This window comes from Heterocephalus glaber, unplaced genomic scaffold (genome assembly GCF_053883595.1).
Source record: "Heterocephalus glaber isolate CG9 unplaced genomic scaffold, H.glaber_assembly_v1.0 deba00001687, whole genome shotgun sequence".
Classification (NCBI taxonomy): domain Eukaryota; kingdom Metazoa; phylum Chordata; class Mammalia; order Rodentia; family Bathyergidae; genus Heterocephalus; species Heterocephalus glaber.
This window is the reverse complement of record NW_028258412.1, coordinates 19,864,142-19,887,634: the sequence shown is the minus strand read 5'-3', so window position 1 is coordinate 19,887,634 and position 23,493 is coordinate 19,864,142. Positions and strand designations below refer to the sequence as shown.

Genomic DNA, 23,493 nt, shown 5'->3' with positions numbered 1-23,493 from the left:
GAGACTTCCAATGGCACGCCCCTATGGGGCTCGAGGAGCCAATCGGGGCTCGGAAGGCGGGGACCTGGGAGCGACAACAGTGGTATCCAATGGACCTTCACCAGGGACCAGCCTTGGCCAATGGGTGCGCCTCTCCGCGACGGTAGGAAGCGGCGAGGCGGCTTGGGGGCTGTTGTTCAGTCGGAGTCTGACTGAGGAGGCTCGGTGTCTGTGGCCAGCGAGGCGGTTCAGTGTATCCTCTGTCGTTCCAGGTGAAGGACAGCGGCGGCCCGCTCCCGGGTTGCTCCCGCGGCGTCCGCTCCGGGAGGTGGTGGGGGTCTGAGGGAGGGGCGCGGGGACGGGGAGCCGCCGCGGCGTCCGTCGGGCGGCGGGTGGAGGCCGAGCTTTCTCCTCAGGGAACCGAGGCCGTGGCTGCCGCCGGCTACACCGCTCCCTTCGCGGCCAGGGCCGGGGGCACTGGGCAGCCAGCGGCGTCCTCCTGAGCCCGGGGCGGAGCTGGGCCAGGTGCCGGCCTGGGCTCGGAGCCCGAGCTTCGAGCTCCGGGCGTGGGGTTCGCCAGCGGCCTGGTGCGGGTCTCGGCCCGGGGACCCGGGTTTGAGTCTCCGCTCCGACCCGCTGGTGCGGCGGTGGCTTCTTGGCACTTCCGCCTTTGCCATCTCTGGAGCGGGAAGATAACTTTGACCTCCTAGGAGTGGGATCGGGAACTGAAAAGGCTGCAGGTGTAAAGGTTTAGCTGTTGCCTCGCTCCTCCCATCCTCACCCTGCTCGGGGGGCTCCTGACAGCCTCCTCCTAAGGATGCAGGCCTTACTCTGTCAAAGACCTTGCTTCCCCATTGCCTCCTCGCCACGACCCTTGAAATGTCAGGATCCTGCTCAGGAGTCAGCCCTAAAGGGGTTCAGTAGCACGAACTGGAACTTAACCCCCAGAGTTCTGACTCGCTTATCCCCAGTTCCCGTGTAGCTAGAAAAATGGATAGTCCCCTTATCTTAAGTTCTCGCTGTATTTTATTTATATTATTTTTATTGTTTGTTTGTTTGTTTGTTTTGAGACAGGGCCTCATGTTGTAGTTTAGACTGGCCTTGAACTCACTGTGTTGCCCAGGCTGGCCTCGAATTCTGAGTGATTCTCCTGCCTCAGCCCTCCAAGTGCAGAGATTATAGGTGTGCGCCCTTTCTGCTTTTAGTAGTACATATTTGTAGTACATAGTAATTACATTCCTCTCAGGGAGTTGGTACATGTACATGAAACATCTTTACTATTTTTTTATCCCCTTTCCTTCCCCACCCTCCATCCTACCTCCATCTCTTGGTCCCCTTTTGCAAAAGATCTATCTTCTGTTTCCTATTATCTATCCATCTACATTGATTGATTGTTTTTGTTTTTGTTTTTTTTCTCTACGGGGGTCCAATTCAGGACCTTTCGCTTCCGAGGCAGGCAGTGCCACTGAGCTAAATCCCTGGCCTTGATTGATTGTTTTTTTGAGACAGGATCTCCCTATGTAGTTCACACTGGTCTTGAACTTGTGGCAATACCCTTGCCTCAGCCTCTGGGATTACAAGCATGTGGCATCAGGCCTGGCTTACCTTTTAACTCTGTTTTGCTCTTTGTTATGTTTTGAGTTTCTCACAGAAAAGAAACTGTGATACTTAAGCTTGTGTAGCCTGGCTACTCTGAAGAGGCCCACGACCCTGTGCTCCACCAGGAGAGTTCCAGGAGACTGTCGCCAGTCTTCCAAAGTGGAGGTCAGGAACACTAGGAGGTGGAAGCTGATGTAGCTGCAGCCGTTGATGTCCAGGCTCTGCTCTGGACAGCCACTTCCTTGGGCTTTGTGGCCACCAGGAAATGCACTCGTGAGCACAGAACCAGGCTGTCTCTTCGGCCCCAGTGTGCCACTTGGGGGTCAGTGTGCCTGGGAAACTGAGCTGAGCTGCACATTTGACAACCCACTGGAGCGCAGGCCTGGGCCGGGACTGGGAGCCTGTGGCCAAGGCAGGAGCCAAAGGGGTGATCAGTATCAGGGTCTCAGGGTGTAGAGGCTGTCCAGGCTGTGTAGAGAAGTAGACAGATGAGTGGCCAGGCTGGTACTCTAGGGAGCAGAGCACATCTCACTGCGGCTCTCACTTTAGTCTAGAGTTGGCTACTTAGTGGCCTGCAGTAGAGCAAGCACACCTATAATCAATCAGTCTGCCCAGAGAAAAGTATTTAGAGACACCCCCACCCCCCTTAAGGGAGGAGATTAGATAGGGGCTTCCTATTCCTGGTAGACATTTGCTGTGGGAGCAGATATCTTGAATCATGACAGTCCCTAGTTAAAATCCCTTTAGGTGACCGGGATTTAGGTCAGTGGTGCTGCTGCCTGCCTCGCAACCACAAGGTCCCAAGTTCGATCCCTGGTACCAAAAAACAAAAACCCTTCAGTAGTTTTTCATTGAGCTTGAAATATGATATAGTCCTTTCTTTCCTATATGATATGTATGGCCTTTTCAAATCATTCTTTGTTTTATTTTTGGCAGTACTGGAATTGAACCTATGGCCTTCACACACAGGTACATCCGTACCCCTCTTTTTTATTTTGAGATGAGATTTCACTAAGTTGCTAGATTTCCCTGGCTGGGCTTGAACTTGCAATTTTCCTGCCTCAGCCTTCCAGAGTGCTGGGATTATAGGTATGGGTCACCACACCAGGCATCCTCTTTTTTTTTTTTTTGGTACCTGGGATTGAACTCGGATCCTTGCGCTTGCACAGCAGGCAGCAGGAAGCAGGCAGCGAAACCACTGAGCTAAATCCCCGGCCTGCTTCCTCTTTCATAATGCTACTACTGCACATTTACTTTTACTTTCTGTTTCATTTCCTCAGGCCTTTTGTTCTTCCCAGTAATTAGGTGGGGTTTCCCCACTCCATCTTCCCTTGTTTTTGCCTGGCTGGCTCTTTGTACTTGAAGTCTTAGTGTAAATGTCATCGCCTCGGAAAATTCTTCCCTGACTACCCTTAGATTCTCCATACCCATTTATCTTTTCCTTAACAAACTTATCTTAGATTATATTTGGTTTTTGCTTGTTTTTCTTGGCTACTAATTGGTCTGTTTTGTCAGACACTATATTTAATTTGTAAAATATTACACGATCTGAACTAACATGTTGAATGTATAAATGAATACATTTTGAAAAGTAACAGTGGGCTTCATAATGGCAAGACCATTATAGATTGTTCTCATGGGACAGTATTTAAGACCATTTAAAAAATAACATAGGGGGACCGGAGTTTGATCCCCAGTACCAAGAAAATAAATAAGTTAATTTAAAAAAAAAGAATATAAATAGGCCAGGGATTTAGCTCGGTGGCACTGCACCTGCCTCGCAAGCACAAGGTCCTGAGTTTGACGCCCGGTACCAAAAAAAAAAAAATTAACATAAACAGTAGTAAAATTGTCAGTAATTTGTTTTCTACACTGACATCTTGGTTAAAAAGAAGGGAAAAATTTACAGTGAAGAAACCTGGTAGACACCATCTCAGCTAACTAATCAGTTAACATCACCAGTAATATTAAGACTGTTGACATCGTGTGCCTTCTGATATAATGCACCAAGATGGGCACAGTGTCACTTCTGAGGTATATGTGTCCAGAATGAATGATGTGAATTTAATCCTGAGAAAACAGACAAACCCAAATTGAGACTATACAAAGTAACTAACCAGTAGCTAGTAACTGTTAATAACACCTAGTAGTGAGTAACCACTAGTACAGGGGATCAAACTCAGGCCCTTGCACTTGTGAGGCAGGCTGTGGCACCACTGAGCTAAATGCCGGCCCTTGCCTAGTTAAGCTAATAATTAGCTGAACAAATCATGAAAGACAAATGCCTCCAGGCATGGTGGCACACACTTGTAATCCCAGCACTCAGGAGGCTGAGGCAGGAGGATTGCCGTGAGTTTGAGACCAGCCTGGACTGCAGTTCAAGGCCTGGCTGAACTATATAGCAAGACCCTGTCTCACAGAATAATAAAAATAATAAAAAAAAGAAAGATAATAAAACACTAAACTGGCATCCCAGGTCACAGAAGATTAAGGAGAAATAATGGATACTGATCCAGTAAAAGGGCATGGTGCAATGGTTGTTGAAATATGAATAAGATTTGTAGATTAGTTACCAGTACTGATGTTAATTTCCTATAGCTAAGAATTTTACAATCGTCATATATAATGTTAACTTTTAGGGAAATTAGGTGAAAGGAATTTTTTGTAATTTTTTTTTGAACTTTTTCTAAGTAATATTATTATTATTATTATTTTCCCGGTACTGGGGATTGAACTCAGGACCTTGCACTTGTGAGGCAGGTGCGGTGCCACTGTACTAAATAGCCAGCCCCTAAGTAAACTTATTTTAAATTAAGAATTTTAAAAATAAGCTGGGTGTGGTGGTGTCCACCTGTAATCCCAGCAACTTGGGAGCCTAGAACAGGAGAATCACAAATTCCAGGCCAGCTTCAGCAATTTAGTGAGACTCTGTCTCAAAAATAAATAGGGCTGGGGATGTAGTTTAGCACTCTCTGTGTTTAGTCCTCAATACTGCAGAAAGAAAGAGGAGGGGAAGGAGAAGAGTATTGGGTAATAAATTAAATGCTTTCCTACACTGGTTTTGGTCACATTTTCTTCCTTTTTTTTTCTTTTTTTTTGGTACCAGGGATCGAACTCGGGTCCTTGCGCTTGCATAGCAGGCGGTGAAACCACTGAGCTAAATCCCCAGCCTTTCTTTTTTTTTCTTTAAAAAATTAATTTTATTGGTACATTTTAGGTATACAATATAATGACATTCATCATTGGAAATTTGCACCTTTACATAATCTCTCTTGGTTCTTATTTTTTCCCCATTCCCCTCCCTTCAACCCCTCCATCCCTCTCATATTTTCTGTATAGTAGCTTTTTACTTTTTTTTTGGTACTGGGGATTGAATTCAGGACCTTGTGCTTTCGAGGCAGGTGTGGCGCCACTGAGCTAAATCCCCGGCCCAGCTTTTTACTTACTTTGTGTGTCATCCTTAAAGCAGAAATGAAACAGAAAGTTCATACTTCTTGCTTTGTAATTTTCAGGAAGAGCTAAAGATGGCTGAATTTCTAGATGACCAGGATACACGACTGTGTGACAACTGGTAAGAGATTAAATCTAAGAAATATTACTAAAATGAGCACAAACAAGTTTCTGTAGGGTTGTTTTATTTCTTGATAGATTAAAAATGGACATATATAATATATTCAAGTAAATGTCTTTAAAAATTTTTGAGAAAAAATTTTGGGTAAATTGCCTACTTTAGTAATTTAACAAGATGGTTGGTTGAGGTAGAATAGAAAAGTGACTAGAATGATGCCATGAGGCTGGCAGTCAGGGCTCTGGTTTCTGTCTTTCTTTTTTTTTGGTACTGGGGATTGAACTCCGGACCTTGCGCTTTCGAGGCAGGCACCAGAACCACTGAGCTAAATCCCTGGCCCTGGTTTCTGTCTTTAATGACTTTTTTTTTGGTACTGGAGATCAAACTCGGGTCCTTGCACTTGTGCAGCAGGAAGCAAAACCACTGAGCTAAATCCCCGACCCCTTTAATGACTTTTAATGCCAGCCAGGGTGGCACATACCTATAATCACAGCACTTTGGAGGCTGAGCCAGGAGGATCATGAGTTCTAGGCCAGAGTAGACTACAAAGTGAGACATTGTCTCAAAAAACAAAACAAAACAAAAAAAAGGATTGGGAATGTAGCTCAGAGTGAAGGCCCTGAGTTCAACCTCCAGCTGAACTACCAAAAAAACCCAAAAGACTTTTAGTCATTCAACTGCTTGGAAGCCATTTTTTAAAAAATCTAGGACACTGAACATTCTAGGCAAATGCTGTACCACTGAGCTTCCCAGCCCCTAGAATCTCACTTATCTACATAAAGGGAATTTATTTTTGTATGTCTGAACATATTATTAAACAGATAAGAAATATGTAATGAATATTTGGATTGTATCAGTGTTTTCCAAAGTATGATGCCACATTACCCAGAGTGGCTCCAGGGGCTGTTTGATGTTGATTCAGAGCAAGGTTTAGTGAGCTTGGTTCTGCATCTAGTGACAGCTATTCAACCAGAGCAGCTCAGTTTTAGCTCTTTTTTATAAAATTTTCCTGCTTAAAATAGGAGCCGTGTGGTGGCACATGCCTAGAGGCTGAGTCAGGAGGATTGCTGAGTTTGAGACCAGCCTGGACTACATAGTGAGACCCTGTCACAAAAAACCAAAAAAGAAAAAAAGGGGGAGAGACATGAGTCTCATTGAGCTCTTAAGGCAGTCAAGTTAATCATTATTTCATGATTCCAAAGCTATCTGTGAGGGTTGGACATAGTCTTGACTGTCAAACTTTCTATCCAGTAGTTTTTTTTTGTTTATTTGTTTGTTTGTTTTGTTTTTGTATGGGATCAAACTCAGGACCTTGTGCTTGCAAGGCAGGTGCAGTGCCACTGAGCTAAATCCCCAGCCCTTTATTTGGGGGTTTTTAATCCACATAAATGATAAAGAGAAACTTATTCTTGCTGAAATGAAACCCAGGCATCCAGTTAATCAGTTGGTCCCCCCCTTGGGGATTTCTCAACAGTTAATCCTGACATTTGGTGATACACAAGTGCTTCTACTGAAAGCTAAAGGAAAAAGCAAAGGAGATCTTGATAGCCTATGTTTAATTTACCAAATTATGGTATAAGGAGAGATGTTGAATAAAGAAAATAATTTGATGCAGATTATTGAAAGGTTTGCATCAAATTTTTCTCTTATTTATTTCTCTCTTTTTAAAAAATTATTGCTGTTGCCTTTTTCTTTCTGCACAGCCTAACTTTCAGCAGAATTAGGATATAATTAGAGCAACTGCTGGTCATAATATTCTTTCCCTACATGGAATTTAAATTTTTTTTTTTGAGACAGGGTCTTGCTGTGTAGTCCAGGCTGGCCTTGAACTCATTGTATAGTCCAGGCTAGCCTCATACTCACCTCAATCCTCCTGCCTCAGGCTCCTGAGTGCTGGGATCACAAGTGTGTGCTACCATGCCTGGCAGGCTTATACTTTTTATTTTGGCGTATATTATGTTCAAGAGTAGATTTCTAGCTGTTTGTGTTTAGTGTTTGGCTACTGGAGATTTCTCTGGAAGCCTTGAGTTACCTTTACATCATTTCTATCTAAAATGAAATTTTACCTCTTAGCTTAGCCCTTCCTTGGGAGTGTTAGCAGTATTATTGGTGTATGGAACTATATTATCATTTGTCTCACTGAAACCATCTTCTCTTTTTTCTGTTGGTAGGAAGCAGGTTTATTGGTATTTTACCAGGTGGAAATATTTGGTGGGGATATCTTGGTAATAAAATTTGGAAAGAAAAATACTCAGCAGACAGCTGCTTTATGTAATTGTTACAAATACCTCATCTTTTTCTTTTAAGGTTTCCCAAGAGTTGGAAATGTAGAATAGGAAATGTTCTGTGGTTTTAACCTGACAGCTGCTTTTGGTTCTTCGTATTATGTTCATGTGGTCCTTAATACATTTTCTTTTAGTTCTAAAGTTTTAGTGGTCTGCCATGCATAGAATACTCATGTTAACAGGTTATTCTGAACAGCCCTGTAAAATAAAAAATAGAGATTTGTTTTCTCAATTTTTTTCCCACTTAAAAGAAAATGATTGCTAAAATGATGAAAAAGGAACCCAGGGTCTACACACTTTTTTTTTTTTTTCTGGTACCAGGGATCAAACTTGGGGACCTTGTGGTTGTGAGGCAGGCGGCAGAACCACTGAGCTAAATCCCCGGCTACACACTCTTAAGTAGTAATAACTGGCTTTAATTTTTCATAGCATTTGTGACTTGATCTTGATATAGCACTGCTTTCATTTTGTGTACCATTTATAACTTCTTACTTGTTTTTTTGTGTCGTCTTTATGCAGTTCAGGATAGCCTTGAACTCACTATGTAGCCCAGGTTGGCCTTGAACTCAATCCTCCTACTTAGCCTCCAAGTGCTGGGATTACAGGAGTGTGCCACCATGCCCAGCTTCTTTGGAGATAGGGTCTTGCTATGTTCTAGGCTAGCCTTAAATTTTTTTTTTAGCCTTAAATTTTACAGCCTAGGCTGGCCTCAAACTCTGGATCCTTCTGGCTCAGCTTCCCAGAGGGCTTGAATTGCAGGCGTATTTACCACACCTGGTTTGTTTAGACATTTTTAAGATTTGACTGTTTTACAATTTTGTGATGCTATAATGAAATTATTCATGCATAATCCCATGACTGGGTTACTAAGTTCAACCGTGTATTTTTTTTTTTTTTTGGTGCCAGGGATCAAACTCGTCCCCAGCCCTAGTTCAACAGTGTATAATTTTGTAGTCCCAGAAACACATTTTCAGGTTGTTTTTAAGCATATTATATTAAGACTAGTAATGTAATAGTTTCTGGTACTAGTATCAGTAGAGTACTAGTTTCATAATATCTTCAGTAGTTACGATTTACTGATTTTATTCTTTAAAATAAGTTTAAGGCCAGGAGTAGTGGCACAAGCCTGTAATTCCAGCACTTGGGAAGCAGAGGCAGGAGAATTGCCATGAGTTCAAGGACAACCTGGGCTATGTAGTGAGTTCAAGGCCAGCCTGAACTGCATAAAGAAATCCTGTCTCAAAAAATAAAAAACAAGGCCAGGGATTTAGCTCAGTGGTTCTGTGGCCTGTCCTGCAAGTGGAAGGACCCGAGTTCGATCCCTGCTCCCCCCCAAAAAAATAAAAAAAATAAAAAAATTAAAAACAAGGGCTGGGGATTTAGCTCAGTGGTTCTGCTGCCTGCCTCGCAAGCGCAAGGTCCTGAGTTCAATCCCCTGTACCCACCAAAAATTTAAGTTGATAATTTACGCTGGGCACAGTGGCACATGTCTATAATTCCAGCACTCTGGAGATTGTGGCAGGAAGGTCAGGAGTTCAAATTCTGCCTAGGGAATTTATTGAGACCTTGTCTCAAAATTAAAAAAAAAAAAAGGCAGGGCTGGGGATTTAGCTCAGTGGTTACGCCGCCTGCCTCGCTGCCTGCCTCAAGCAGCGGCCTCTCAAGTATAAGGTCCTGTTTTCGATACCTGGTACCCCCCAAAATAAGTAAATAAATAGGAAAAAAAAGGCTGCTGGGCGTGGTGGTGCATGCCTGTAATCTCAGCACTTGGGAGGCAGGAGGTTCACTGTGAGTTCGAGGCCAGCCTGGGCTATACAGTGAGTTAAAGGCCAGTCAGGACTGCATAGGGAGACCCTGACTCAAAAAGCAAAACAAAAAACCAAAATGAACTGAGGTTATAGCTCAGTGTGAAGATGCTAGGTTTAGTGTTCAATCCCAGTACCGAGGAGGGGGCAGGTTAAAAAAAATGGTAATTTTTGGTACAGCTCTTTCCACTATATATTTTATAGTTTTAAAAAAATTTAAATTAATTTAAAATCAATAGTTTTCTTAGAAAAGTAGGAATTTGGGAGAAATAATGAAAAGTTAAATGTGTCGGGTCTTTTGGTGAATTCCCTTTATTCATCTACATTTTCTTCTCTCATAATTATTCTTTTCACCATCCAGTCATGTTATGAGAGTGCCTTGGGACCCAAAGCTTGATAATCTTGTCCCTGGAGGAAACTGAATTTGTATTTCTCTGGTATTTTGGGCTTTTATACTGAGAGAACTACCATAGCTGGAGGTGTATCATTCATCTTCCTTCCAAATGTTTCTTAGATTTTGTATTAAAATTAAAGCTGTAAAAGGAGAAATAAGCTATTCATATCTTAGTGTGGGAGAGGGTTCTTGTAGTGTTGGCTTTGAGGCAAAATAGGACACTGAAGTCTTACTGCTGGCCATGGTGACATGCATCTCTAGTCTCAGTTACTCAGGAGGCTGAGGTGGGAGGATCAGATAAGCCATAAGTCTGGGACCAGCCTCAGCCACATAGATCCCATCTAAAAATGTTTTGCTGTTGTTGTATTACGGTATTGGTCTCATTCAGTATTTTATTTTTCTGAATATTCTAGGCAACATACTAATTGGTACATTCTTAGTTAGATTGCAGTTGGAGTTTTCCAGTGGTATCCAAATGAATAAAAAGTAAAGTCTTTGAATAGTGTATGTGCCTTTAATGTGAGGGTAAATGTACCTTTTTCAAGTTTAAATAGTTTTAATTTTTTTTAGTTTTTGAGACACTGTCTTGCCACATAGTTCAGGCTGGCCTTGACTCACTGTGTAGTCTAGGCTCACCTCAAACTCGAGGCGACCCTCCTGCCTCAGTCTCCTGAGTGCACGTATTACAGGCGTACACCACCACACTCTGGTTAGAATTTAGTTCTTGAAAAGTAGCAGTGATAACAATCATAAGTTTGTAGACAGTAATTCATTAAAGAAAGATAATGGACACTAAAGATTAAACAGGACTGATTTCTGTGTGACATCATTGTGTAAGAAAAAGCATAGGTCAGTTAGTAATGCTTGTGTTTTCTCTGGTCTATTTCTGTAGCAAAAAAGAAATTCCGGTGTGTAACTTTACCATCCATGAGATCCATTGTCAAAGGAACATTGGTATATGTCCTATCTGCAAGGAACCATTTCCCAAATCAGAGATGGAGATTCACACAGCTACAGAACACTGTCAGGTGAACTGCCAGTTCTATAAATGTTCATAAATACGCTTACTTGCCATTGTTCATTAAATGTATTTTACTTGTTATTGTGCAATAACAAATGAGCATAGTGTCACAACCACTTTATTGATTCTCACTTCCTATCCTAGGTGACTTGCAAATGTAACAAGAAGTTTGAGAAGATGCAGTTAAAGAAGCATGAGGTTAGTCTTGCACTAGGAGGATGAGTGAGCTACCAGGAGGATGCCAAGGCCAGTCCTATTGAGATTACAGAACTACACGCAGAGCTTTGTTCCTCACAGCTCACATGCATACCACCTCTCAGAGCCTATTTGAAGCTTCAACTGCTACCAGATTTCGCTGCCTGGCTCTCATACTCCATGCTCAGGCCTCAGATTCTTTCCCTTGGGAACCAAGTCTGTCATTTCTACAAGGGTTTAGCTGTTGGTAGCCTTACCGAGAACAAACCAAGCCCCGGGTTGCCTGTATGGGGCAACCTCATCAGCACACACCTTGCCTTACATGTTCTAATTTCTTTTTTTTTTTGGTACCAGGGATCGAACTTGGGTCCTTGCACTTGTGCAGCAGGCGACGAAACCACTGAGCTAAATCCCCAGCCCATGTAATTTCATTACGAGTTTTTGATCACTTTGATAGCATGGTGGTTATGCCTGAAGAAATTTCTTAGCCTTTGGTGAGAAAAAAATGTATCAAGTGGTCACTAGTTAAGATAAAACTGGCCAAAATTGCATAAGTGTGTTTTAATTCACCAGTTAAAACTGACTTAGATTGGGCCGGGGATTTAGCTCAGTGGTTTGGGTGCCTGCCTTGCAAGTGCAAGGTCCTGAGTTTGATCCCCAGTACCCAAAAAAAAAACTGACTTAGATAGTGGTCATCTAGGAATCTGTATACTATATGGAAAAAGTCATCAAGGTATCTTTTTCAGATTGGTGCATTTTGTTCTCTGTGCCCCCAAAAAGTTAATTTTATTCATTTATAGTTATCCTTAATTATAAAAGGTAACTTATATTTAATGTAGAAAAACTCACAACCTAGAGAAAAACATCTCATAAATATGTTGGGATTCTACTTTCATTTCTCCTCTAAGTATTTGATATTTTACTAAGCCTCACTGACTTAGGTATGATTGAGGTCACATTAATAACAATGAATATTTCTCTGGCTCCAGCATCTGCCTGCTCTGTAGAACAACCTCCAATCAACTGTCCCCTCTCCTAGCTTCTCTCTCATCTATTTCTGGGAGTCCCATGGCAATATACCAGTTATTATAAATGTACAAATACAGAATGTCCCCTAACATTCCTACAAGCCAGGCTATAACAATTTTAGATCTGATTCTTTCTAGAGTTTAAAAAATTGCTGTTTTTCTTTAATACTTTTTACTTTATTGGCTGTTACAAGTTCCTAGCATTTTTTAGGGTTGTTAACACAGTGCTTACTATATGTATGGTATAGAATGGCAATTCTTCTTTGTTCCTTCGCTCTTGAGTAATTTAAATCAGTGGGTACTATTCCTTTTTTTTTTTCTTTTGGTACTGGGGATTGAACTCAGGTCCTTGTGCTTGCGCAGCAGGTGGCGAAACCACTGAGCTAAATCCCCAGCCCAGTGGTACTATTCTTGTAAAAACCTTTTTTAAAAAAAATCTGATTTGGCTGAGTGTGGTGGCACATGGCTACAGTGCTCCTGAGCTGGATTCCTGGCCCTTATAATATATTTTTTAATGGTGCTGGGGATTGAACTCAGTGCATTGTGCAAATCCATGTATGTAATTTTGTAGGACAAAAGGAGTGGCTGGGGTTTAGCCAGGTGGCAGAGCATTTAACCTAGCATGTGCAAGGCCCTGGGTTTGATCCCTGTCTGGACAAATGTCATGACCAAAATAAAGATACAGAAGAATACAAGTAAAAATCACCTGCTTTCACCCTTGTTCCCCATCTACCTAGACCTTCTTTGTAACTTTATCGTGTTTCCAGCTGGGTGTGGTGGCGCACACCTGTAGTCCCAGCACTCAGGAGGCTGAGGCAGGAGGATCATAGGTTCGAGGCCAGCCTGGGCTACATAGTGAGTTCCAAGCCAGCCTGAACTACATAGCAAGACTCTGTCTCAAAAAACCACCCCTCGGGCTGGGGATTTAGCTCGGTGGTTCCACCGCCTGCCTCGCAAGTGCAAGGACCTGAGTTCAATCCCTGGTACCAAAAAAACAAAACAAAACAAAAAAACAACCAACCCTCTCTGCAGCCCCCTACCCCTCAAAAAAACCCAGACAAACCCAGTTTCTCCTAGATGTGTGTATTAACTGCCTCATTACTCTTGTGTTGTAGGAGACTGAGTGTCCTCTGCGGCTTGCTCTCTGCCAGCACTGTGATTTGGAACTTTCTGTTCTCAAACTGAAGGAACATGAAGATTATTGTGGTGCCCGCACAGAGCTGTGTAGCAACTGTGGGCGCAATGTCCTTGTGAAGGATCTAAAGACTCACCCTGAAGTTTGTGGTAGAGGGGAGGAGGAAAAGAGGAATGAAGGTGCCATACTTCCTAATGCATATGATGAGTCTTGGGGTCAAGATGGAATTTGGATTGCATCCCAGCTCCTCAGACAAATTGAAGCTCTGGACCCACCCACAAGGCTGCCCCGAAGGCCCCTGAGAGACTTTGAATCAGACCTTTTCCACAATAGGACTACCAGCCAAAGGAACATTGCAGCCCATTTTCCAGTTCAGAATAATCTGTGTGAGTTGTTTTTGTTCTTTTTTTTGGTACCGGGGATCAAACTCAGGACCTTGCACTTGCAAAGCAGGTGACAGAACCACTGAGCTAAATCTCTAGTCCTATGTGTGAGTTGTGCTTGGAATTAGGAAACAAAATAGTATCAAAATTCCGGGGCAGCCAAGTGTGTTGGCACATGCTCTTGGGAAGCTGAGGCAGGAGGATTGCATGTTAGAAACCAGCCTAAGATGTATATATAGTGAGTTCATGGACAGCCTGAACTACGTCGTGAGACTCTGTTCTTAAAAAGTCCCAAGGCAATTGGGAACAGGGATTTGGAGCCAAATAGACGTTGATTATTAAAACCTGACTGTAGCAAGTTAGTGTTGGAAAGAATACCTAATTTTCTATGAAATGGGAATAATAGAACCATTTTACTATTGAATTGCAGTTAGAGTTGATAATAATGATGACAGTATTGTAAGTAGCTGATTTTTGCCAGGTGTGGAGGTGCACACCTGTAATCCCAGTACTTGGAAGGCTGAGGCAGGAAGATCGTTCTGAGTTTGAGCCAGCCTGGGCTACATAGTTTTAAGACCAGCTAGAACTACATAGCGAGACCCTGTCTCAACAAACAAAGAAAAGGTAGCTGACTCTCAGCTTATGAACGTCAGGCATTTGCAGAGTGCTTTACATGTATTAACTCATTTAATTCTTTGGGTTTTTTTGGTACCAGGGATCAAACTCGGGACCTTGCGCTTGTGAGGCAGGCAGCGAAACCCCTGAGCTAAATCCCCGGCCCTTAACTCATTTAATTCTCCTAACAATGGTAGGAGGGTAGGTAAATGGTACAGTTGATATTTGAATTCAGATGGTCTGACTCCATGCTTGAAAAATGGCATGGTGCTGGACTTATTGTTATACTTAGTAATACTGCTTTTAATAACATATTATTAAAATAGTAATAGTAATGGAGCCTGGTCTCTTAGCAGACAATGTTCAGAGACCTATGAGAATGAGGTCAACTGCTCAGAGTGGAGTGAGGTACATTTTAAACCTTGACCTTTGCTAGGCATGGACTTGAGTTGAGGAATGGCAATATCTCTAATGTGTTTTGAGTGCTGATTTTTCTTTTTCCAGTTGAAGAACAAGAAAGGCAGGAAAGGAGCAGAGGCCGAAAGCCCCCCTCAGAGGGTGGCGAAGATACTGCAAACTTGGACTTCATGCTGGCCCTAAGTCTGCAGAATGAGGGCCAGGCCTCCAGTGTGGCAGAACAGCAGGACTTCTGGAGGGCTGTGCGTGAGGCAGAGCAGTCTCACGGTGGCCCCAGTTCTCTGAGTGACATAAAGGGTAGGTTTGCTTATTCTGCACTAGCTTCTGTCTCTGTGATTTTTGTTAGTCCTACTTTATACAACTTGCACGAACATGAAAGATTTTAATGAGATAGAATTTGCTTAATTAGTTTTGGTTTGTTTGCTTTCTTTTTTTTCCAACCTATTTTCCTTTGTTTTTTTTGTTTGTTTTTTTTTTGGTACTGGGGATCGAACTCGGGACCTTGTGCTTTCGAGGCAGGCCGTAGCACCCCTGAGCTAAATCTCCAGCTTCCCAATTTATTTTCAAATATTGTCAGAGTAGAGTCAGCCAAGGTGGTGCTTGTCTTTAATCCCAACTGCTCAGGAACCTGAGGTGGGGATGGCAGGTCCGAGGTCAGCTGGGCAAGATAGTGAGAGCTTATCTGAAAAAAAGAACAGTGGAGTGCAGATTCACATATCTAAGTCTATGCTCACCAATTTAATACCACATTTACCTTTCTATGGCATTTTCCCTGAGCTATTTGAGAGTAAGTCATAGGACATTTTATACTTAAATACTTCACTGGGCCGGGGATTTAGCTCAGTGGTTTTGCTGCCTGTTATGCAAGTGAAAGGACCCGAGTTCGATCCCTGATACAAAAAAAAAAAACAAAAACTTCATCAATTCTCTTTTTTCCCATTTTCCCCCCTCCCCTCAAACACCCTCTCATGTGTCTCTCAAGAGTATTTTTCTGTGTAAACACAATAAATGTACCTCTCAGGAAATTTAATGTAAATTCTCTACTTCAATATTAAGTCCTTTAGAGTTGTTTTGTTTTTAATCTTTATCTTTTAGAACATTGGTACTTTAAAAAGAGTCCAGATTAGTTTTTTGCAAAATATTTTTTCTTCAATTTAGATTTATCTGATTGTTTTCTTGTGTTTAGATTCGGATTATAGTTTTGTCAAGAATGCTTATTGGTGGTTCTTTGTCTTTCTTGACACAGAAGCTTGTCTCATTATTTACTGAGGTGTGAATAAGAGTGTCTTTCAGATGTCCCTATTATATAGGTAGTTTTTCTCTTTGTAATAGCTTGTTGTGGAGTATTTTGAGGTTGTTGGGGTATGGAATATTTGCGCAGTCTTATCTAGCCATTTTGGTATTCATTAATGTTTTTTGCCTGAGTCAGGTTATAATAAGTTGGTGAATTTTCTTATTTCTATCCTTTTTTTTCCTTTTCTGAAACAGGGTCTTGCTATGTAGTTTAGGCTGGCCTTGAACTCACTGTGTAGTCCAGGCTGGCCTCAAACTCATGGCAATCCTCCTATGTCAGCCTCCTGAGTGCTGGGGTTACGGACAGATAGGTGCCACTACGCCTGGTCTTTTTTTTTTTTTTTTGTACCAGGGATCGAAGTCAGGACCTTGTGCTTTCGAGGCAGGCAGTGGAACCACTGAACTAAATCCCCAGCCCTTTAATTTGTTTTTTTATTTTGAGACAGGGTCTTGCTAAGTTAAATTGGCCAGGGTGGGCTCAAACTTGTGATCCTCCTGTGTCAGTCTCCTAGAGTGCTGGGATTATAGATGTGTGCCACCATGCCTGGCTCCAAAATCAAACTGTTCTATAAAACTCCAGAAGGGGAATAAAAGGTTGAAACAAGTTGTTTTGGTTCCTTTTGAGTCTGACCATGTGACCTACTACCTAGGTACAGCTGATGAGACCATGTTGCCTTGTGAGTTTTGTGAGGAACTCTACCCAGAGGAACTGCTGATTGACCATCAGGTGTGTTGAGAATTAACTGTGGGCTTTTTGCTTTTTGGTTTGTTTTTTTTTTTTTTTTCCAGTACTGGGGATCCAACTCAGAACTTTGCGCTTGTGAGGCAGGCTCAGTGCCACTGAGCTAAATCTCCGGCCCTTGTTTTTTTTTTTGTGACAGGGTCCTGCTTTGTAGTCCAGGCTGGCCTGGAACTCAAGGGAATCCTCCTGCCTCAGCCTTCCAAGAGCTGGGATTACAGGTGTGCGCCACTATGCCCAGCAATTGTGTATCTGTGCTGCTGAAGTGAGCACAATGGCCAGCAACTATGGGCTTCAGGAATGTGAATAGGCTATATGTGGTATTTGGGGCAATATGAGGTCTTGAGCAATTTTTTTTTTCTTTTTGGTACCGGGGATCAAACTTAGGACCTTATGCTTGTGAAGCAGGTGCAGTGCCACTGAGCTAAATCCCTGGCCCTCTATTGACCATTTTTTAATCTGGTCTCATCTCATGCCATACTTTGAATTATTAGAGCTGTATTGAAATCCTTCTAGGTCCCTGGAAGGTTTAACAATCTTTTCTGCCTATTACTTTCTCTGCCTGGAAGGGTATGGCCTTCTACCAGTACTTGCTCAACACACCCATCTACACAGACCCCTGACCCTTGGCTGGGCTTGGGGTTGACTTTCAGGAAATTGTCCTCAGGGACCTCTGAAGGTTAGGTCAGGGTTCCACCTGTGTGCCGCTTCTCTAATGGCCTGTCACCCTGGGAGTTGGTCTCCTGATCCCCTGGTAGTCCACCTCCTTGGGCTGAGTTCTTGGGGGTAGGTTCTGGTTTTTCTTAGTTTCTAAATCTCTCAGTACCTGGAATATGGAAGGTATCAGATAGTTTTTGAATGATTAGAGGATAGTTATATGTTTGAAGATTTACCTAGTGGAAGGAACCACTTGTTCCCTTCAGTCTTTGATCTGTCCTTTTTGGTTTGGCCTTGTCTTTTTTTTGGGACTGGGAAGGTTTTTCTATGTGATTCAAACTGGTCTTGAACTCACTAGACCTCATGTCAGACTGGCCTCAAACTCATGACGATCCTCCTGCTGCAGCCTCCCAAGTGCTAGGATTACAGCCTTATGCTACCATACCTAGCTTCATCTGGCATTTCTTTCTTTCTTTTTTTTTTTGGTACCGGGGATCGAACTCAGGTCCTTGTGCTTGCAAGGCAAGTGGCCAAACCACTGAGCTAAATCCCCGGCCCAAATAAGGGACCACCAGAATGAATCTTTTTTTTTTTTTGTTACTGAGAATCGAACTCGGGACCTTGCGCTTGCAAGGCAGGCACGGGAACCACTGAGCTAAATCCCTGGCCCTCATCTGGCATTTCTAAGACTACTAAGTAGTCCTTGTGCTTTAGATGGTGGAACATACCTTTTTCCCATAAATGGAATGATGTGCTATTCAAATACCTCTAATTTTTGTTTTGGGAGCCATATAAGAATATTTAACAAAGATAATGAAGAATATTTGGATTTGGGCCCCTCTTTTACTGGGTGGCAGTAGGAAGGCTTTTATTTTTTTGCAGTCCTGGGTTGAGGAAGAATCTTGACTCTTTTAAAAAGAATAATCATGGCCAGGCGTGGTGGTGCACACCTGTAATACCAGCACATGGGAGGCTAAGGCAGGAGGATTGGTGCAAATTCAAGGCTATCCTGGGCTACATAGTGAATTCAAGGCCAGCCTGGACTACATAATGAGACCCTGTTCAAAAAAAAAAAACACAATAATCACATAAGCAGGAAAAAATTAAAATAACAGAAATGTTTAAAAGTAAAGTGAATGTTCTATTTACTTTATTCTCTTTCAGTCTCTCTACACAACAGTATTAAGTATTAGGAAAGTTTTGTTGCCTGATGTGGTGGTGCATGCCTGTATAATTTCAGCACTCAGAAAGCTGAGGCAGGAGTATCATGAGTTTGAGACCAGCTTGCCAGATCTACATGGCAAGATCCTCTTGGGCCGAGGATTTAGCTCAGTGGTGCCACGCCTGCCTTGCAAGTGCAGGGTCCTGAGTTCAATCCCTGGTACCAACAAAACAAACAGAAAAATCCTCTCCAAAAAAAATCATGCTTGTGGGAAATGTTTTAGGAATGTAGTTTTTTTCCTTAATGTCTGATTTTTTTAAAACATTTTTTTAAACAGACAAGCTGTAACCCTTCACGTGCCTTACCATTGCTCAGTACTCCCCTGAGGCGGGTGGAGGATCCTGATGTCATCTTCCAGAGCTTTCTGGAGCGGGCTACAAGTAATCAGTTGGACTCTTTGATGGGCCTGAGTGACTCACCCCCTGTGGAAGACAGTGTCATCATCCCATGTGAATTCTGTGGGGTGCAGCTGGAAGAAGAGGTGCTATTCCATCATCAGGTAAGGTCCCATGGAGGAGTCATCTACCTGGCCCCTCCGTGCTGATCTGTGAGTGAAATTGAGGCTTCCCAAGCCAAGAGTGCTATTTTAGCTTTTAGGTTGCTGACTGGGAGTCCACACACATGGCTTGTGGCCATGCCTTGTCCTGAGAACCAACTCCTTGATTTTTTTTTTTTTTTTTTGGTACCGGGGATCGAACTCGGGTCCTTGCGCTTGCGCAGCAGGCGGCGAAACCACTGAGCTAAATCCTTGGCCCAAACCAACTACTTGAGGTACACAGTGCTTCAGGCCTGAGACTTGCTCTGCCTTCTAGCATCTGACACCACCATGTCAGTAGTTAAGGATCCAAGAGCCAGGACTCCCATTTGAGCAGGTGCAGAGGCCTTGCCAGATGGGTTTAGATGAGAGTTTCCCTGAGGCCACTGATGCATTCTGTTTTTGCCCAGGCAGATTCTTACCATGTGGTGTCATTTGACACTTGGATTTTAGGAGACCTGGAGGTCCACTTCGGCCTTTGCCCTCTGATTAGCCTTGGGTAGATTCTGTTTCCTCTTCCTGGGGAGAACTATAAATGAGACAGTTGGACTAGACAGTCTGAAGGAGTTTTTCAGCTTTTCCAATGTTGGGTTCTCATCTCTTAGTGGAAAATACACTTTCTGCCTAATCTTGTTATGAGGAGCTACTAAAGATACAAGTTTCAGCCAGGGATTTAGCTCAGTGGTTCTGGCACCTGCCTCGAAAGCGCAAGGTTCCGAGTTCGATCCCTGGTACCAAAAAAAAAAAAAAAAAGATACAAGTTCCTTCATTGATGTTAGAATATCCATACATTTCATTTCCTTAAACACTTTTGCTTTTGGATCAAGTAGACCAATAACTGCTGTTTGCCTGCAAGGAGGAGGAGGAGGCTGTGGAACAAGCCAGCACAGACCTACTGTGGTCAGAATGCAGATGTGCTTTACTGGGCGTCCGGGGCCAGCCCTTCCTTCCTCTCTGGCCAGATCAGAGAGGGCTTCTGCCAGTGCCTCAGGTGCTTGGCTTCTCCATTCCAGGGGTCCCCAGGGCTTTCTTGGTGATTGTCAGAGTCTCCTTCCAGATGGGCTGTGATCAACCCATTTGCTTTTCTTCCCTTTCCTTTCACCACTCTCGGTTCTGAGGTATTGATTCTAGTTTTTCTTGTTTAGGACCAGTGTGACCAACGTCCAGCCACAGCCAACCACATGATGGGGGAGATTCCTCGACAGGATTCCCAGCCTCACGAGACCTCCCCAGAGCTGCCCAGGAGGCGTGTCAGACACCAGGGTATGAGCCAGGGCTGCAGTCCACTTTCCCCTTGCTCACCTACACCAGTGGGGGCCCTGCATCTCAGGTTACCAAGCATACTAGGGTCTCTGGGAACTCCTGCAGCCTGCTTGAGGTCTCACATTAGACTGAGCTGCTGAGTGTAGATTTAGGTGGTAATGGCTTTAAGGGCAACAGTGTGACACACTTATAGTCAGTGGTTATATGCTGTCGGCCTTCTTCTGTGCACTTTATTATTATTAATGAGCATCATGACTAGACAAGTATACTGTTTTAAAAAATTACAAAGGCAACTAGAAACTATTTCAAGGTTCACTTGCACACTGTTGCTGAACAATTAGGAGGCTGTATTTGAGGACTCAGGTAATTAATGTACAGTGGAGACAAAGTGTTCTCAATTCTCTCTGGGGTTATGGCCACCAGTAGCTTAATTTTGGAGTGAGTACTATAGTTGTCTTGTGTCCAGAACTTTTTTGTCCCTTCCTTCCCTGAATCCAGCACTAATAGCAAGAGCAAATTTTTCCCTAAAGCTGTTACTGTTTTCTCTTTCCAGGAGACCTGTCTTCTGATTACATGGATGCTATCAAGCAGGAAGCAGCTAAAGGACCTACCTACCCTCTGCCCCCCAGCAGACCCATTAATAATATGACAACCAGCTGTAACCGACTGTCAAAATCCACCTCTGCCCCCAGACCTGGGTACCAGCCCAGCCCTCCTCATGTGCTGAAGCTCAACAACTCAGACAGCCAGGATATCCGGGGGCAGAACCTAAGCAGCCGGAATGGGGCCCTGGCTGCTGGGTCTTCTCCAGTGATTGACTCTGTGCGCAGCCTGTATCCGGAAAACCTCATGCCCTCTTTCCCCCGGGGACCTGCAGGGAGATACGGAGCTAGGTGAGAGTCGGCTTGGAAATGGAGCTTGGGGTCCTGAGGAGAGTGTGGATACATGGTCTGGTCCCACTAGCTTAGCCTGGATGAGGCTGAGGCCCATGGGAAGGGGGCTAGAACCCAGGGCTTCATGCATGCAAGGCACCTGTTCTTGCACTGAGCTACATCCCAGCCCATGTAGAAGAGTTTGGATTTTGCCTGTATTGTCACTGTTTGCAAAGAATTCTTTTGCTGTCCATGGGTTTTTTGTTTTGTCTGCTAGTGGAGGGCTGTGTGTGCCTTGGTAAAGCCGCATTTCATCCCCTCTGAGGTTTTGGACCTTTGCTCAAGGGGTTCTCAGTTTTCATCCTTTCTTTCAGTGGTAGGAGCGAAGGTGCCAGGAGCTCCCGAGCCACCCCTGCAGCCACTGACTACCACAGCAGAACTGCAAAGGTAACCTGGGCTTGAGCCCACAATGCTCACACATGGCTGGGGTGGCTCATGGTCCTCGGGGTTACTGGGATGTGCTGGTTCTGGCTGGACATCTTCAGGGCTCTAGGGAATGAGTACTGTTCTTTTTCTTCTGTGTGAAACTTCTGTTTATTGTTCTTCAATAGGCCAAGCCCCCGAAGCAGCAGGGAGCTGGGGATGCAGAGGAGGAAGAGGAGGAGTAATGGTGTCTATGGAGACCCCTCACCTGGGTCCCTACCTTCTATGCATAGCAGCACTTGCCATGGGTCAGGCCCCACCTCCCTGGCACTTTGGGCAGGGAGATTTTCCACATTTTTAACTTTTTCTAGGTTATGGCCATTCTGTGTCTTTTGAGATTGTGTTGTGAGAGTTTGGGGTTTGAGGGAGGGTTAGCAGGGAGTCGGTTGGGAGCCACGTTTCAGCCTTAGCTGCCACTTTGGGCAGCAGTGATTACAGAAGTTCTGGCCTCTCCGCCCACTGGGGCTCTACCTTCTGAAATACCATCACCACTGCTTCTTGGTGCTTTGTGGTTCTGGTGGAAGGAGAGGAGAGTTCTGGAATTCTGCAGCGACCAGTGAAGTGATTGACTTCCCTGTGGGGCGGGCCACTCAGTGGGGCGTCTGGGTGACCTGTCACTGCCCTGCCTGCTTCAGACTGTGGGCCTCCCGTGGGTGGAACAGCTCTGTGAAAGTGCTCGGGCTGGTGGCACTGCTAGGAAGGAGGCCTTTGCAGACAAGTTGACCCAGGATGTGTGGACTGGGGGTGTGTTTGAAGCTGCTTCCTTGTCGTTTGGCATCACTCTCTGCTCTTGGTAGGAATTGTGGCCCCTTTGTCCTCACTGTCCGCTGTGGAGAGGGTAAGGGCTGCCTGTCCCTGCTGGGCCGTGCTGGGCCGCAGCCCCGAGCTTCCTCTGATAGCCAAATGTGCGGAGCCTCTTTCCCTTCTTTTTATTTTACTATTATAATTATTATCAACCTCCTTGTAATAGAAATAAAATTTGTACTTGGAGTCCAGCTAAGTTTTGTGCTTCCTTCTCTGAGCTCTCTGTGGAGACCCCAGGGAAGCCAGCAGAGGCAGGAGTAGCCTGGGTTGGGAGGTAAGCAGGGCCTTCTGCAGGGTGCCTGTGCCCTCGAAGCTCCAGCCTGCGGTGCATGGGACATTTGAGCATAGCACCCTTGTTTCCATTGGACTTCTGAGGAAACTGAGGCTTGTGCAGCTCCAGCGAATGGAGAGTCTCCAGACGTCTTAATCCTGAGAGTAGTCAGGCACAGCAGGCCGTCTCTTCCCCCAAGTGGCTTGCACTTTCCACAGCGCCATCTAGGACCCGATGTCATTTGCAGCTCACTTGTCCCAATGCCCTGTTGGGGATGGCAAGAGTTCCCCTACTTCTTGGGCCGCAACTCTGCAAGGAATTATCCTGAGACGCTAGACCAGAAAAGGGATATAGTATGGGGTTCCAGGTTCCTCGTGTGTCAGGGGACACTGGACACTTAGCTCAGGGAGGCCTTCCTGCCTCAGCTGGAAGCAGCCAGAGGGACTGTGGGACTTAGAGGTGGTAGGACGAGGACCAGGGCAGTGGTGACAGTCTTCTCCCATCTGCCAGAGAACAGTCCCATCACCTGTCACTGTCTTGGGATATAGTGAGTCCTGCAAGTTAGTAGTGCAACTCCTGTCTCCCTGTGTTGGAGTAGTTGCTGGTGAATAACACGGGGCTGGTTGGTTTTACATTTCTTAGTAAAATATGATTTCTAATGTTTTGAAATGGATATACTTTTAAAAGTAATATTTTTAGGGCTGGGGATGTAGCTCAGTGGCGCCGCTGCCTGCCTTGCCAGCACAAGGTCCTGAGTTTGATCCCTGGTACCAAAAAAAATTTTTTTTTAAGTATTATATATAACTAAGTCAAATACAGCTATAAAGTTAAAGATAAAATTGTTTTCTCCTAAAATCCCTTCCTAAGAGTTGACTGCTTGTAGTTTCTTCTGGTACTCTGCCATGTTTCCAGATCATCCATCTAGTATAC

General features: G+C 44.1%; 1 protein-coding gene across 4 annotated transcripts; it reads left to right on the top strand.

The window, feature by feature from the left end:
• The first annotated feature begins 86 nt into the window (after positions 1-86).
• On the top strand, positions 87-22,483 carry Trafd1 (TRAF-type zinc finger domain containing 1). Of its 4 annotated transcripts, none has more exons than XM_013071928.3 (12): positions 87-251; positions 5,091-5,149; positions 10,523-10,658; positions 10,796-10,849; positions 12,990-13,395; positions 14,512-14,721; positions 16,374-16,444; positions 18,613-18,834; positions 20,016-20,133; positions 20,687-21,026; positions 21,380-21,452; positions 21,617-22,483. In XM_013071928.3, exons 2-12 carry the CDS (start codon positions 5,103-5,105, stop codon positions 21,671-21,673), a joined length of 1,734 nt encoding a protein of 577 aa, XP_012927382.1. In that variant the 5' UTR covers positions 87-251; positions 5,091-5,102; the 3' UTR covers positions 21,674-22,483. The 4 variants fall into 4 exon arrangements, with proteins under 4 accessions (XP_012927382.1, XP_004843824.1, XP_087054353.1 ...); XM_004843767.3 differs by having other exon boundaries at positions 16,368-16,444; XM_087198227.1 differs by lacking the exon at positions 87-251 and adding an exon at positions 552-1,161 and having other exon boundaries at positions 16,368-16,444.
• The last annotated feature ends 1,010 nt before the right edge of the window (positions 22,484-23,493 follow it).

What these genes read in the sequence shown, in the direction of transcription:
- Trafd1 (XM_004843767.3), top strand. Translation starts at nt 5,103, where the DNA reads ATGGCTGAATTTCTAGATGACCAGGATACACGACTGTGTGACAACTG. An exon ending in CAGCTACAGAACACTGTCAG is followed by an intron (nt 10,659 to 10,795) that starts GTGAACTGCCAG and finishes TTCCTATCCTAG; the next exon opens with GTGACTTGCAAATGTAACAA. An exon ending in TCCAGTTCAGAATAATCTGT is followed by an intron (nt 13,396 to 14,511) that starts GTGAGTTGTTTT and finishes TTCTTTTTCCAG; the next exon opens with TTGAAGAACAAGAAAGGCAG.